At 58.2% G+C, this 13,356-nt stretch overlaps 2 protein-coding genes across 33 annotated transcripts in view; one reads left to right on the top strand and one right to left on the bottom strand.

Annotated features, from left to right (window-relative positions):
* The window catches only part of NPRL3 (NPR3 like, GATOR1 complex subunit), a 63,300-nt gene extending 51,207 nt beyond the window's left edge, over window positions 1-12,093 (top strand). For 16 of the 31 annotated variants that reach the window (XM_077984844.1, XM_077984833.1, XM_077984840.1 and 13 more), the window contains 3 exons: window positions 2,566-2,755; window positions 3,593-3,785; window positions 5,084-5,656. In XM_077984844.1, the coding sequence (XP_077840970.1) occupies window positions 2,566-2,755; window positions 3,593-3,785; window positions 5,084-5,249 (549 nt within the window). In that variant the 3' untranslated portion in view covers window positions 5,250-5,656. Of the gene's footprint in view, window positions 1-2,565; window positions 2,756-3,592; window positions 3,786-5,083; window positions 5,657-7,341; window positions 7,695-9,608; window positions 9,682-11,375; window positions 11,524-11,643 lie in introns of those variants that run through there. The other 15 variants (XM_077984847.1, XM_077984838.1, XM_077984841.1 and 12 more) reach the window with 3 other exon arrangements.
* On the bottom strand, window positions 6,109-13,327 carry MPG (N-methylpurine DNA glycosylase). Of its 2 annotated transcripts, XM_077984057.1 has the most exons (6): window positions 13,203-13,327; window positions 12,768-12,877; window positions 12,148-12,337; window positions 11,820-12,053; window positions 8,710-8,914; window positions 6,109-6,554 (listed from the first exon to the last, which is right to left on the bottom strand). In XM_077984057.1, the coding sequence occupies exons 3-6, from the start codon at window positions 12,184-12,186 to the stop codon at window positions 6,178-6,180; spliced, it is 855 nt and encodes a 284-aa protein (XP_077840183.1). In that variant the 5' UTR covers window positions 12,187-12,337; window positions 12,768-12,877; window positions 13,203-13,327; the 3' UTR covers window positions 6,109-6,177. The 2 variants fall into 2 exon arrangements, with proteins under 2 accessions (XP_077840183.1, NP_001190188.1); NM_001203259.1 differs by lacking the exons at window positions 12,148-12,337; window positions 12,768-12,877 and having other exon boundaries at window positions 13,203-13,303.
* Window positions 13,328-13,356: the final 29 nt, after the last annotated feature.

Below are 13,356 nucleotides of genomic sequence, written 5' to 3'. Positions count from 1 at the left end.
CAGGGCAATGGGCAGGCAGGTTGAGAGCTAGGAGTGGCTGGGGGATAGGAGGCCTCCTGCAGATCTGTGGGATGGACTGGTGCACCGGTATCTGTAGCAGGGCCAGTGGCTTGCCCTGTGGGCTGCAGGTGCCTCAGCCTCGTGCTGAGGTGGCTTTGCCATCCTCCCCTCCACTGAGTTCTGGGCAGAGACTCAGAGCAGGGCCAGATAGGACAGAATGTTGGAGACAGACGAACTGGGTGTTCTCACGTCTTTGTCTCCAAAAGTATTTGAGTAAGTGCCAGATCTATTAGGCAAAACCAGTCCTTAAAGTCAAACCCTTTCCGTTCTCAAATTGTGAATGAGAATAAGATTCTGGTTTTTCAGCTCCTTTAGATGCCAAACCTGACAGAGTTCTTAGTGCGGTCTTTCATAGAGCCCTTGGTTTCTGGGAGCTGAGCCAGATTGTATCAGCTGAATTAAGAGGCACTCTCTGCATCCCTTCTCTTGGGCCAGTGCTTAGGGAGGAGCTGCTGGTGCTTCCATCCCAGAGGCCTCCTGTGGTCTAGATGACGGGGTGGCTTTTCCAGGCCACGACTGAGTGGTTGCTCCAGGCCTTGTCAAGGGCCTAGATGGAGCCAGGTTCTGCCTGGGCTCCAGTGCCGGAAAGCCCCTCAGTTTTATTTTTTGTTCATTGATTTTATTTATTTTTGATTGCACTCCAGGCTGGAGTGCAATGGCATGATCTCGGCTTACTGCAACCATTGCCTCCCGGGTTCAAGCAGTCTCCTGCCTCAGCCTCCCAAGTAGCTGGGATTACAGATGCCTGCCACCACGCCTGGCTAATTTTTTGTATTTTTAGTAGAGACAGGGTTTCACCATGTTGACCAGGGTGGTCTCGAACTCCCGACCTCAGGTGATCCACCCACCTCATCCTCTCAAAGTGCTGGGATTATAGGTGTGAGCCACCATGCACAGCTTTTTTTATTGTTTTGATATAGAAACTTGCTCTGTTGGCCGGGCGCGGTGGCTCACGCCTGTAATCCCAGCACTTTGGGAGGCCGAGGCGGGTGGATCACCTGAGGTCAGGAGTTCCAGACCAGCCTGACCAACGTGGAGAAATCCTGTCTCTACTAAAAATACAAAAATTAACCAGGCATGGTGGCGCATGCCTGTAATCCCAGCTACTCGAGAGGCTAAGGCAGGAGAATTGCTTGAACCCGGGAGGCGGAGGTTGTGGTGAGCTGAGATCGCACCATTGCACTCCAGCCTGGGCAAAAAGAGCGAAACTCTATCTCAAAAAATAAATAAATAAATAAGTAAAGTATTAAAAAAAAAAAAAAAAGAAACAAACAAACAAACCTGCTCTGTTGTCCAGGCTGAAGTGCGGTGGCATGATCTTGGCTCACTGCAACCTCCGCCTACCGGGTTCAAGTGATTCTCCTGCCTCAGCCTCCCAAGTAGCTGGGATTACAGGCATGTACCACCATGCCCAGCTAATTTTTATATTTTTAGTGGAGATGGGGTTTCACCATGTTGGCAAGGCTGGTCTCAAACCCCTGAGCTCAAGTGATCCACCCGCCTCAGCCTCCCAAAGTGCTGGGATTACAAGCGTGAGCCACCACGCCCAGCCCCATCTGTTTTATTTCTTACTTTCGCGTTAAGTCTGGATATTTTGCAGTCCGTTTGACCAGGTCGTCTTCTTACTTACCTGGTGTATATCCCCCATTCCCATCCCCAGTTCCCCAGCCCCCTCCCAGGAGGTAACACTGGCCAGCAGCTCCTTGTCGACCCTCCCAGAGATGAGGAGACAGATGTGTATCTGAGGACACTGATGCTGTCTCACACTCCTCGCTGCTCAGTGCCTGTGTCTGGGCAGTGCTTTCTCACGGGGACTGGACTCTACCTGGCACAAGGCTCCTCACTTCTTCTCACTGCCAGCCCCACCTGCTAACCCAGAGACACTGGACAGCCTGGCCAGGACGTGCCTTCTCATGGTGGGGATGGGGAGGGGGGTGCTCCACCCCCAAGCCCAGGGTCACTGGCTTCAGCTTTCTTGTGGATCCACCCTTGTGCTCAGGGTGGACTTTCAGGTAGATCCAAGGAGAGGACTTTCTGCTCTCAGGGTGCCTGCCCACAGCCTCTTTCTAAACAGTGTCTGGGCTTGTCTGGAGGTGGACTGGCTGGCTGGGACCAACTACAGGGCCAGTGGGCCGAAGGAGAGAGGAGGCACAGGGGCAGCTGCAGCAGCACAGTGTGGGGGATTTGCTCAGAGCAGCGGTCACAGGGGGCCTCCACATCTCAGGTCCTGCTCCTCAGCCAGATGCTGGGCGGCCCAGGTGTGTGGTGGGAGCCCATGCAGGTGTGATCCAGATGTCCCCTGGCCCCTCTCCCTTCCCAGGAGGGTGAGCTGGCCTTGCAGAGCTGGCTGGCAGCTGGGGGCTCCCTTTCTGAGAAGAGGGTCTTTCTGCCTGTGAGTCAGCACAGGGAGTGTGCTGTGGCCATGTCTAGGGCCATGGGTCCCTGATCCCCCAGGAAGAAGTTGGAGTGGGGAGGGGGACCAGCCTCACCTGCTGCCACCCGCAGACCCAGCTTATCCAGATGGTGGTGTGGATGCTACAGCGCCGGCTTCTCATCCAGCTGCACACCTATGTCTGCTTGATGGCCTCACCCAGCGAGGAGGAGCCCCGCCCGCGAGAGGACGACGTCCCCTTCACTGCCCGGGTCGGCGGTCGCAGCCTCAGCACGCCCAACGCCCTCAGCTTTGGCTCCCCAAGTAGGGCCCCCAGGGCATCGCTGTGGTAGTCAGGGGAGATGCTTGGGGGTGGTGCCCAGGAGGCTCAACATGGGCCCTGCTGTGAGTGTTGAGGGGCCTCCACATGGCTGCACACACACAGTCACAGGCACACGCCTTGTGTCCCCCGTGGAGACACCTCTCCTGTCTCCTAGCACCACCATGACTCTGAGGTGGCAGCTCTGCCTCCAGGCTCTTCAGCAGGCTTGCTAGAGTCAGGAGCAGCTCCCAGCCCACCAAATCAGTGCTGGAATCTCTGCCCCAGCCTGGGATCAGAGCAGGATCTCACAGCACTACCCGGACAGCTGACACCTCTGTGCCCCAGAACAGCTGTCATGGCCAGTGTGGCTCAAGGGCGGCAGCCTGTTGCCAGGTCCCAGGTCCCCAGGCTTCGAGACAGAAGGGGGTGGAAGACTTTGAAAGTCCTCCCCTGGCTGAGGTCTGGCTGTAGGGTTCATGCTTCATGTGAGGACCCCGCTTGCCCAGGGTGCTTTGTCCTCCATCCTGGGTGAGGGGCAAGATGCCCAGGCCCACCTTGGGGTGTTTGTGGGGTACACATTGCACCTCTGTTCAGGTCCCTTGAGGGTGCCCCCAGAGGGGAGGCTACCCATTTCCCAAGTCAGCCATATGAGGGGCGTGTCACACCCAGGAGGTGGGGCAGCCGCGGATGCTTGCAGGCAGATGTTGCAGCTGGGGTACCAGATAGGGCCCTTGTGGGAGTTAGGGGTGTCATTGGAGGCTGGCTGCTGGCTCTGCCCTCGCTGTTCCCCTGGGTGTCCTGGAATTTCACTTGGTCACCCTGACCCATGGCCCCCACAGCCAGCAGTGATGACATGACCCTCACCAGCCCCAGCATGGACAACTCCAGCGCAGAGCTGCTTCCCAGCGGGGACTCACCGCTGAACCAGAGGATGACGGAAAACCTGCTGGCCAGCCTGTCAGAGCATGAACGCGCAGCCATCCTCAGTGTACCCGCAGCCCAGAACCCTGAGGACCTCCGCATGTTTGCCAGGTGGGTGCAGGTTGACCGTTGGGACTGGGGCCAGTTGCAGGGTCAGGGCAGAAAGTGGATAGGGACGTACGCAACGGGACCAGATCCACTGAGAACAAATGGGGCCCTGTTCGAGATGGAGTCTCTGCAATCAGGTGTGTAGGGGCAGGTGCCACTGCCCAGGCATGGGGATGCAGCTTGTCACCAAGACCCCGGGCTGGGGGCCTGGTGTGCCTGTTTTTGGGCCTCTTCGCTCTCCACTACTTTAGATATTCCTTGTCCCTTGAGAGGCAGTGCCAAGTTCTCACCCTCAGGAGACTTGGCAGGGGTTTGCCCAGGACTCTAAGCCCCGGGGGGCACCCAGGATCCCCCACGTTATAGGTGATGTGGCTCAGTGGTCTCTGTCAGCCCCACCCTGATGTGGGGGATAGTGTAGTGGCACACTTTTCCGGGAGTGGTCAGGTTGTCAGGGACTGAGTTCCCTGTTAAGAACCACACTCCAGGCCCTTGAGAGGACCACTTGCAATGCTTCTGAGCAGCTGGTCCAGGTCTCACCTGCATTCTAGCATCCTCTGTGCCAGCCTCAGTTGCAGAAACCACCCTAAAGCAGTGACTTTCCAAATGATGGTGACATTAAAAAAAAAAAAAAAAAAAAGCAGGCCAGGCACAGTGGCTCACACTTGTAATCCCAGCACTTTGGGAGGCCAAGGTGGGTGGATCACCTGAGGTCAGGAGTTCGAGACCAGCCTGGCCAAAATATAGTGAAACCCTGTCTCTACTAAAAAATACAAAAATTACGCAGGCATGGTAGCACACTCCTGTAGTCCCAGCTTACTTGGGAAGCTGAGGCAGGAGAATTGCTTGAATCTGGGAGGTGGAGGTTGCAGTGAGCCGAGATCGAGCCACCGCACTCCAGCCTGGGTGACAGTGAGACTCCATTTCTTGGGGTGGGGGGGAAATAAAAGCTGTGACCTTTTGGCTTCAGAGCTATGTGGGACTCACCATAGCATGAAAAAAAAGCCACCAGCAGACCCCTGATCCCAACATCAGGACACAGGCTGGGGCAGCTCTGGGTGTGAACAGCTGTCTATCCTCCTGGACCCACTTTGCCCACCTGCTGGTCAGCAGGACCATGGTGGGCGTGCGGTCCTGGAGGCCTGCCTGCCCTTGTTGGGGGTCTGTGGCTGCCTCCCTGGCCTTCACTGCCAGCTCTGCTCAGGCCTATGGGCAGCTCAGAGTTGATTCCCAACAGTAGCTATTCAGCAGAGGCCTTTGGGGGCTGGCATCAGGTTGGGCTCACGCCCACCCATCCCTTCCAGGCTCCTTCACTACTTCCGAGGCCGCCACCACCTGGAGGAGATTATGTACAACGAGAACACTCGGCGCTCCCAGCTGCTCATGCTGTTTGACAAGTTCCGCAGCGTGCTGGTGGTGACCACCCATGAGGACCCCGTGATTGCCGTCTTCCAGGCTCTGCTTCCCTGAGCCCAGGCAGAGGGCGGAAGGCTGCTGGGGTGTGCAGGTGGGCGCTCGCATCTTCCCACCCAGGGCTTCCTCCCTGCTGAGGCTGAGCCCTCTTAGCCCTGAGGCCTGGCACTGGGTGGATGCCGGCCAGCCATGGCCCAGTGAAGCCTGCAGAGCCCCACTGTACTGGCCCCTGGTGGTTCAGCTGTGAGGCCGCTGCCCTCCGCTTTCCTATGCTTCCCTCCAGTCCTCGCCGCATGTGTAGGCGTCTCCACGCTGGAGGGGGCCTGCCAGAACTCCTGTCTCTGGGTGAGGGCTGCATCCTTCTAGGCCCATGTGAGCTGTGCGTTTCTCAGACCCTCCTTTTGTCCCTACACCTGCTCCCTGGAACCCCCCTCTGTGGCCACCCTGAAGAATGTGCTGAAACACTTGTGTGGCCTGTCCCCATCTCTCTGACAGCCTTCCATTTGTGAAGTGCCCTGTGGCCCTGTCCCTAGCACCACCTCTGTCTGCCATGCACTTCTTCCTCCCAGGCTGCCATGAGCCTTTCCTGGCCCAGCCCTCACCACAGTCCATGGAAGCCACAAACAGGCTCATAGCGAAGCTGTGACCTGGTCCTGACCATCTGGGGCGCGAGGGCCTGAGCTCCCCTGCTAGGCTGGAGCAGCCCTGTCACCTGTGCACATCTTGCTGGTGGAGGCATGGCCCACTGTGCAGGACCCCACCCTCGGGGGCTCTCTGCTCCCACACTGATGATTCTCCCCAGCATCCACACTGGGTCTGGCACTACGTACTCAGGGCCCCCAGCCCTCGTGTCCTGGAGGAAGAGCTGGCTCCAGACACATGCTGATCACCTAGAAGAGCTCTGGCTAAAGCGCAATTTTCTAGAAATAAAACATTTATTTGTTTTTTAAACAATTAAAAAATATTGTCTGGGCAGGCCCTTTGCTTAGACCTGTGTGTCCTGCTCAGCCACTCTGTCGACCACACTGACCCAGGGGCTGCCCCGGACATAGAAGCGGAGGGGTTTCCGGGCCCACTCCCCTGCATAGCCAATGCCCACCCGGGCTGCTGTCACTACAGCTGGCTCACTGGGCTCCAAGGGACCACGCTCCAGCCATATAGCTTCATCCTGTGCCAGGTCCCTCTGGTCAAAGCTCTTGTTGATGGCCAGGGCCTGGCACAGCTTGGAGGGGCCACTGCAGAGCTCACGGTCCTTGAGGACACGGCTGGCGGTGCCTTTCCGGAGGGTGCTGCGAAGCTGACGCATGGTCTCCAGACCTTCCAGGGGCTCCAGTGCTCGCAGCAAGACGCAAGCCCCGTCCCCTGTGGGATGGATGGACAATGTGGAAGTGGAGCCTCCCTAGGCTCCTGTCTTCTCTGCCCTAGTGCACATCCAGACAGCTGCCTTCCTGCCTGGGCCAGGGACCTGCTCTATGCACCTGCACCGTCTCCTGGGTCTGACCTGGTGGGAGGGGGCTGCACCTCACTGTGTCCAGACCCCTCTGCCTACCTTGCCATCCTCCATGCCTGCACCATGAGGTGTGCCTCCTGTGGGCACCTCTGGCTGCCACCACCAGGCAGTGCCTCCACCACTGTGGCCGCCCTCACAAAGCCAGACTGTTAAAAACACATGATGAATGCCGGATACCATCTCCTTTCTACCTGGCTTCCCCTGGTCTTGTGACTGGCAGCAGCTATGAGGCCAGCAAAGGAAGCTCCAGAGAGCCAGTCCTCGGTTGCGATCATTCTGCCAGGAAGCAGGAAACCTTGGGCCTAGCCAGGCCCCAGGGCTCCCCTTCTGCCTCACCCACTCAGCATTTGTGTTGGTCAAGTGGTGGGGGCTAGGGGTTGGCTTAGAGCAGCTGTCAGTGTGCACCGGATGTCGGGAGAGCCCATGCAGTGACTCAGTGGAAAGACGGACTGCCACACCCTGCACAGGCAGGGCAGGAGAAGGCTGGCGAAGCGCCCCTCACCTCCCTTGGGATCCTTCCTCCAGCCTAGCCCCTCCCTCACCAGGCCAGGCCACTTGAGAAGCAGAGACAGCAAGTGAAGGCTCCCGGGCCCAGGGGCTCACTCAAGCACAGATATCTGAATTTCCTCTGCCCTGCAGGTCTGGAAAGGTCCCTTGGATTCCCGGCTGGGGACAATGATGACCTGGACCCTGGCCAGAGGAGCCCTAGCCCTCCAGCAAGGCAGCTCCCTGGAGACACCTGCTGTGACTCACCTGTGCACCCCTGGCCCTCCCAGCCACCTGGGAGTCAGAGGCTTAGCCCAGAGGTGGCCAAGCCAGTCCCCACTCTTGGGCTGTGGCCATGTGAGCCTCTGCATCAGCAGCCAGGGGCGAGCACTAGCGGACGAGGCCATGCCCTCCAGCAAAGCCAGCAAGTGCGGCATTCCTCTCAGCAGATACCCTTGACCAGCCAGTTGTCAAAGTATTTCAAGCTAAAATCAAGGCCAAGCAAAGCCTTTAAGTTCCCGTCCATTCTGTGGTTCCCACGCTGCTTCCAGCTCACCAGGTGGGGCACCCGCTGCCCACCCTGACCCACCTCAGTAGGAAGGAGCGGGACCCTCTACATCCCTGTGAGTGCAAAACACATGCCCCTCACGGTCCCACTGAGCCCCCACAGAGCCGCCTGCAAATGAGTCAAAGCCTGGCTGCCCTCATCACCACACCCCCCTGCCCTGGCTCCTTCACACACAACACATCCAAGTCCCACATCCTGACAAAAATACGACCCTTTGATCTCTTCTTACCAAACCTCCCTGTCCTCGCCTACTTCTCTGCCCACCCTAACTCCCCGCTGCTATGCCCACTGCTCCATCCTTGGCAACCTGACCACTCTGCTCTTCTTAGCACTGCGATCATCCTCTTCTCAAACTGGCTTGTAATCCTCATGTGCTGCCTCCATCAAGGGCAGGTGATACCTGTGTCCTCGGCCTCCTTTCTGCCTCCACTTCAACCAACCCTTTCTTTTTATTTTGAGACGGAGTTTCGCTCTTGTCGCCCAGGCTGGAGTGCGGTGGCGTGATCTCAGCTCACCACAACCTCCACCTCCCGGGTTCAAGTGATTTTCCTGCCTCAGCCTCACTAGTAGCTGGGATTACAGGTGCCCACCACCATGACCATCTAATTTTTGTATTTTTTGTAGAGACGGAGTTTTACCATGTTGCCCGGGCTGGTGTTGAACTCCTGACCTCAGGTGATCTGCCTGCCTTAGCCTCCCAAAGTGCTGGGATTACAGGTGTGAGCCACCACGACTGGCCCCAACCAACCCTTTCTACTCCTCTAACCAACCTTGCCCTGTCAATGCAGCCAGAGCTCCTGAAACCCTGACCTGGCCCTGGAAATGGCACTTCCTTGCTCAAATATCTGCCCCACCTCAGTCCTCCTGGTGGTCTGCTGGCTGTTAGTTGACGGGGCTCTGCCAGCCCTCCAGCCCCCTCAACCGCCAACCCCCCATGCCCCAGCACTGCTCACCCTGGCTGGAGATGTTCATGCAGAAGTACATGCCATAAATGATGTACACGTACAGGGTCCCCGGCTTCATGAACATGCCTCGGTTGCGGGGGGTCTGCCGGCCACCCCTTGAGTGGGCAGCTTCATCCTCTGGCCCCAGGTATGCCTCAGTCTCCACGATGCGGCCTCGGAGTTCTGTGCCATTAGGAAGTCGCCGGACTAGGACCTGTGCGAAGTCAGTTTCTGCTCAGGGCAGGAAGGGATGGGGGTCCACTCACCCTAACAGTGCCCAGCCTGGACCTCATCTCCCCAGCTCAGGGTGTGTCAGCCGCCCAGGTCTAGCCATGGACCTTGCCCCGTCTCCATCCTGCCTCTTCTCTTGCTCCTGCTGAGCCTGAATATGGCTGTCGAGGGTACCAGTTGTCTGCTCCAGCCCTGCTAGACCACCAGACCGCAAGCCAAAGACACCTCAGGCCACAGCCAGGGCGGGGCTGGGAACCAGCAGTCATGGATTCACCTTGCAGGTCAACCTCCAAGTCCTCTCAGCAGGGCCCTCCATTCCCCAGCTTCCTCCTTTCCCAAGTACCCTTGAGAAAACCATCAGCATTTAGCATGAGGCCAGGCATCACGGAAGGCACAGGACCCCAAGGATGTCCCCACACCAGCTACCTGGGAAATCCCAGAGCCTGTGAAGTCCCCTAAACCTGGGCTGCTGAGGTGGCCACAAGGGACCCTCATACTAAGCTCCCACCCTCCGGCTCTAAGGCCTTTCTGAGCAGTAGGCCCAGCTGCCCCACGGTGCCCCAGCCTGGACCATGGTCTTGGTAACGGCCAACAGTTGTGCCCTCAGTGCTTGGAGCCCGAGTTAACAGCAGAGCACTGGGGACCAGCCACATCCCCAGCACCTGTCTTGTTTTTAGGCCAGAGGCATCAGCTGGACAGCCAGACCACCTTCACCTCAGCCCATGAAGCCCTGCGGTGCCAGAGGCCATGGTCAGTATCATGGGCTGGGGAGGAGGGGCACTGGAGCTCAGATGCTTGCTGGGGGAGCATTCAGGAGGCCTTCCTGGAGATAGGGTGGAGGAAAGAAGGGGTCAGTGCCTGTGCTGGAAGCCCAGAAATCCTTAGGCATCCAGAGCCGTGAGGACAGAAGTGAACAGGCCAGGCTTGGCCAGACCACGTCCAGGGGAGAAAGGGTGGCCCTGTTCCATCTTCCCTGGAGCTTAGAGGGAATGCCCCTCCAGGGGCTTCACGCTGCGCACTCCTCTGCCTCCATGGGGGCACACTGTGGGGGCCCAAGTACCATTCTGGAGAGGAGGTTCCCACAGCCCTTTTCTCACTGTTTCCTTTTCCAACCCAAATTTCTGATCTGGATTTCACTCTGATACCATTTCCAACAATGGCAGATACTGGGGCCTCTCACTCCACCCCCATTGCCAACACCCACACCCTCTTCCTTGCTGGCAGAGCCTCCTGGGGGACACCACACCCTCCTCAGCCCAGAGAGTGGCCTGGGATTTCATGGCAACTCACTGCAGTGACGCTTTTAGGGATGAGTGCATGACCCAAGCCCGGCTGAGGGGTCTGCAAGGGCATCCACTGGGAGGTTATGGAGAGGGCTGTCCCTAATCCAAGGGACACGGTGAAACACCCTCTTCTCTGCTGGACATCATCTTGTCCACCAATGAGCTCAAGTGGGCATGACTGTGGCCTGCCAAGGATGCTGAATAGAGACAAACGTATTGTGGTCCCTGATGCCACACTGGGCCCTTGCCCTGCTCCTATGATGCACCTGCCACATGTACCGTTTTGTTGTATCACAAATGCCCATCATATTTTATTTTTTATTTTTGAGACAGAGTCTTGCCCTGTCACCCAGGCTGGGGTGCAATGGCGTGACCTCAGCTCACTGCAACCTCTGCCTCCTGGGTTCAAGCGATTCTCCTGCCTCAGTCTCCCAAGTAGCTGGGATTACAGGCACCCGCCATCACACCCAGATAATTTTTATTTTTTTTTTTTGAGACAGAGTCTCGCTCTGTCGCCCAGGCTGGAGTGCAATGGCGTGATCTTGGCTCACTGCAAGCTCCACCTCCCGGGTTCACACCATTCTCTTGCTTCAGCCTCCTGAGTAGCTGCGACTACAGGCGCCTGCCACCACGCCTGGCTAATTGTTTTTTGTATTTTTAGTAGAGACAGGGTTTCACTGTGTTAGCCAGGATGGTCTCGATCTCCTCACCTCGTGATCTGCCCACCTCGGCTTCCCACAGTGCTGGGATTACTGGTGTGAGCCACCATGCCTGGCCACAAATGCCCATTTAAGGTGCTTTTAGAAGGATCCACATGGGGACAGAATGTTGTTTGTTCTCCACGAGATCAAGCCCACATTCTAGGGTCTGCTCTTTAGCACCCAATTCCTGCCACTGGTATTTCTCTTCTGGCTCTTTTTGGTGATTATAACCTAAAAGTAGGCTCATTAAAGGACAAAGAGAAGGCCTCGGAGCCTCTGGAGAACCAGAAAGGCAGGCCTGGGGCTTTGGCATCAAGGACCACCACCCAGACAGTGCTCCCAACAGATCCAGCCAAGATGCCGTGGCTGTGTGAGCATTTGCTTGTGGAGACAGCCTGCACCGCAGGCCCCACCAGAATGGGCCCTGGGCAGTCCCTCCTTCTTACTCCAAGTCTGATAGGCAGAGCCCAGATCCTGGACCTACACTGAGCTGCAGGGGCCCTGGGAAGCCAGCACTGCACTGAGAGCCACTACAGTGGGAACGGGCAGCCGAACACTGGCCACAGCCACAGTTCCCATGTGTGGAAAAACTGTGAGGTGGATTCCAGGTGAGGAAGGCTAACAGTGCAAGTGCTCCTGCCCTAGATGCCAGAAGCCGGGGGGGTAGACAGTGGCACCCCTGCTGCACCCTGGGCAAACAACACTGACAATCTCCACATTCTTCCCAGATGATCTCAGGCAACTGAGAGGAGCTATCCAGGGACCAGTGTGAGCAAAGCAGCTAACTGCACGAGGACAAGGAGGACTAACCGAGGGCCAAGCCCAGCAGGCAGCGGGCAGGGCTTCAGGGACAACTGCAGTGACAGGCACTTTAGGAGAGACCACGTTGCTATGTTCACATTACCTGTCCCAGAAATGCCCGGGCCAGGGGGACTGCTGGCTGGTCGAAAAACTCCAACCCCAGTCGGGTAAGGTGGCCCTTCGGGCTTGAGAAATAGATGCTGCGGTATGGGCCCAGGGTGGTGGGTGGTCCCAAACAGGGCTCCTTGGGGCAAGGTGCCTGGGCTGTGTCAGACGGGCTGTGTGGCTGCTCTGCTTTGGCTAGTCGCTGCTTTTTTTGCCCCATCCTTCGGGAAAACTGTAATGGGAAAAATAAATAAATAAGCATCCGAATAGAAGACAGCTGTCTGGTAAGGTCAGGCTCAGGAAATGCAAAGACTGGATTTGACCACCTGCTTCGGTTTCTTCATCTGCAAAGCGGGGGTGACCATCCTGTGGGTAGTTACAAGGCACAAACACCCCGACACACTCGAGGCCTCAGGAAATGATTACATCTGATGGACGGCTGCTGCTGGTGGCAGGGTGGCTGCTCTGCCCCACATATGTGCGAGCTGCACAGCGTGGGGGCCCAGGCTGCACGACCTGGGGAGCAAATGGTGGCCGGAGCCTGGGACAGCAGGGCTGGGGCCCTCTGATTCCCACTCATCATGCAGGTCCCAAGCAAACGTCTGAGCTGGTTTCTGGAACCCTGCCCTTTCATCCAACCCTTACCAGGAATTCAAAACACAGCCAGGACCTTGGCAGGGCCTTAGCAGGGATCCCAGTGTGTCAGAATCCTTGGAATGGCCCCCAAGGGCTGACACACAGGGAGGAGTGAGTACCGGGGTGACCACTGGCCGGGCCCCATCCCATGTGCTCAGGGTCCCTAACTGTCCTCTGCTTCATGGCCCAGGTTGGATAACGAGCAAGTGGGGCAAAGGCAAGGTCTCCTGAGGGACCAGGAGGGTCTGCTGAGACCCAGCAGGCCCCAGTCTCCCACCTGTGGCCTCCCCATGTTTAGGCGGAACCTGACCACACATCCTCAGCTGTCCTGAGGCAAAGGAGGAGGGAAGATACAGGAGGCGGGTGCGCGTCGGCCTGGCAGCACCCAGAGGGCTGGTCTTCAGCAGCCCCTAAGTCCTCCTGGCATGGGAGAGATGCATTATTTTTAACGGGAGTGCTGACGTTCATGTCGAACGGAGACTGCCAGTCGGCCTGGAAAGGACGCTGACGTGACTGTCTCCGCACTCGGCCAGCGCTGCCAACGCGCCGTGGGCTCAGCCCCCGGGCGCTGCGGCCCCTGCTTTCGGCCCGAGCTTGGCCCTTGCCTACGCTCTGGCTCTGCCCCAACCCTCGGGGCGGTGGGCGATACGCCCGTCCCCGGTACTCCCGCTCCGGCGGCCGCGCTCGCTGCTGCGCCTTGGGGTGGGCGCGTCTGTTCCGCGGGGCGGCCGAGGCGCGCGCTCACCTGGGCCCCGCTGCGCGCAGGCATCCGGCAGCTCGGGTCGGGGCTTCGTGGGGCTCGGACCCCGGCACAGAGACCAGCAGCCGCCGACCCCAGCCGCCGCCGACCCCGGAAGCACCGCTGGTACCGGGGCGGAGCGGCGCCTGCGCAGAACGGG

This window comes from Macaca mulatta, chromosome 20, assembly GCF_049350105.2.
Source record: "Macaca mulatta isolate MMU2019108-1 chromosome 20, T2T-MMU8v2.0, whole genome shotgun sequence".
Classification (NCBI taxonomy): domain Eukaryota; kingdom Metazoa; phylum Chordata; class Mammalia; order Primates; family Cercopithecidae; genus Macaca; species Macaca mulatta.
Note: the sequence above shows the minus strand (reverse complement) of the source record. Positions and strands in the feature narration are given on the sequence as shown.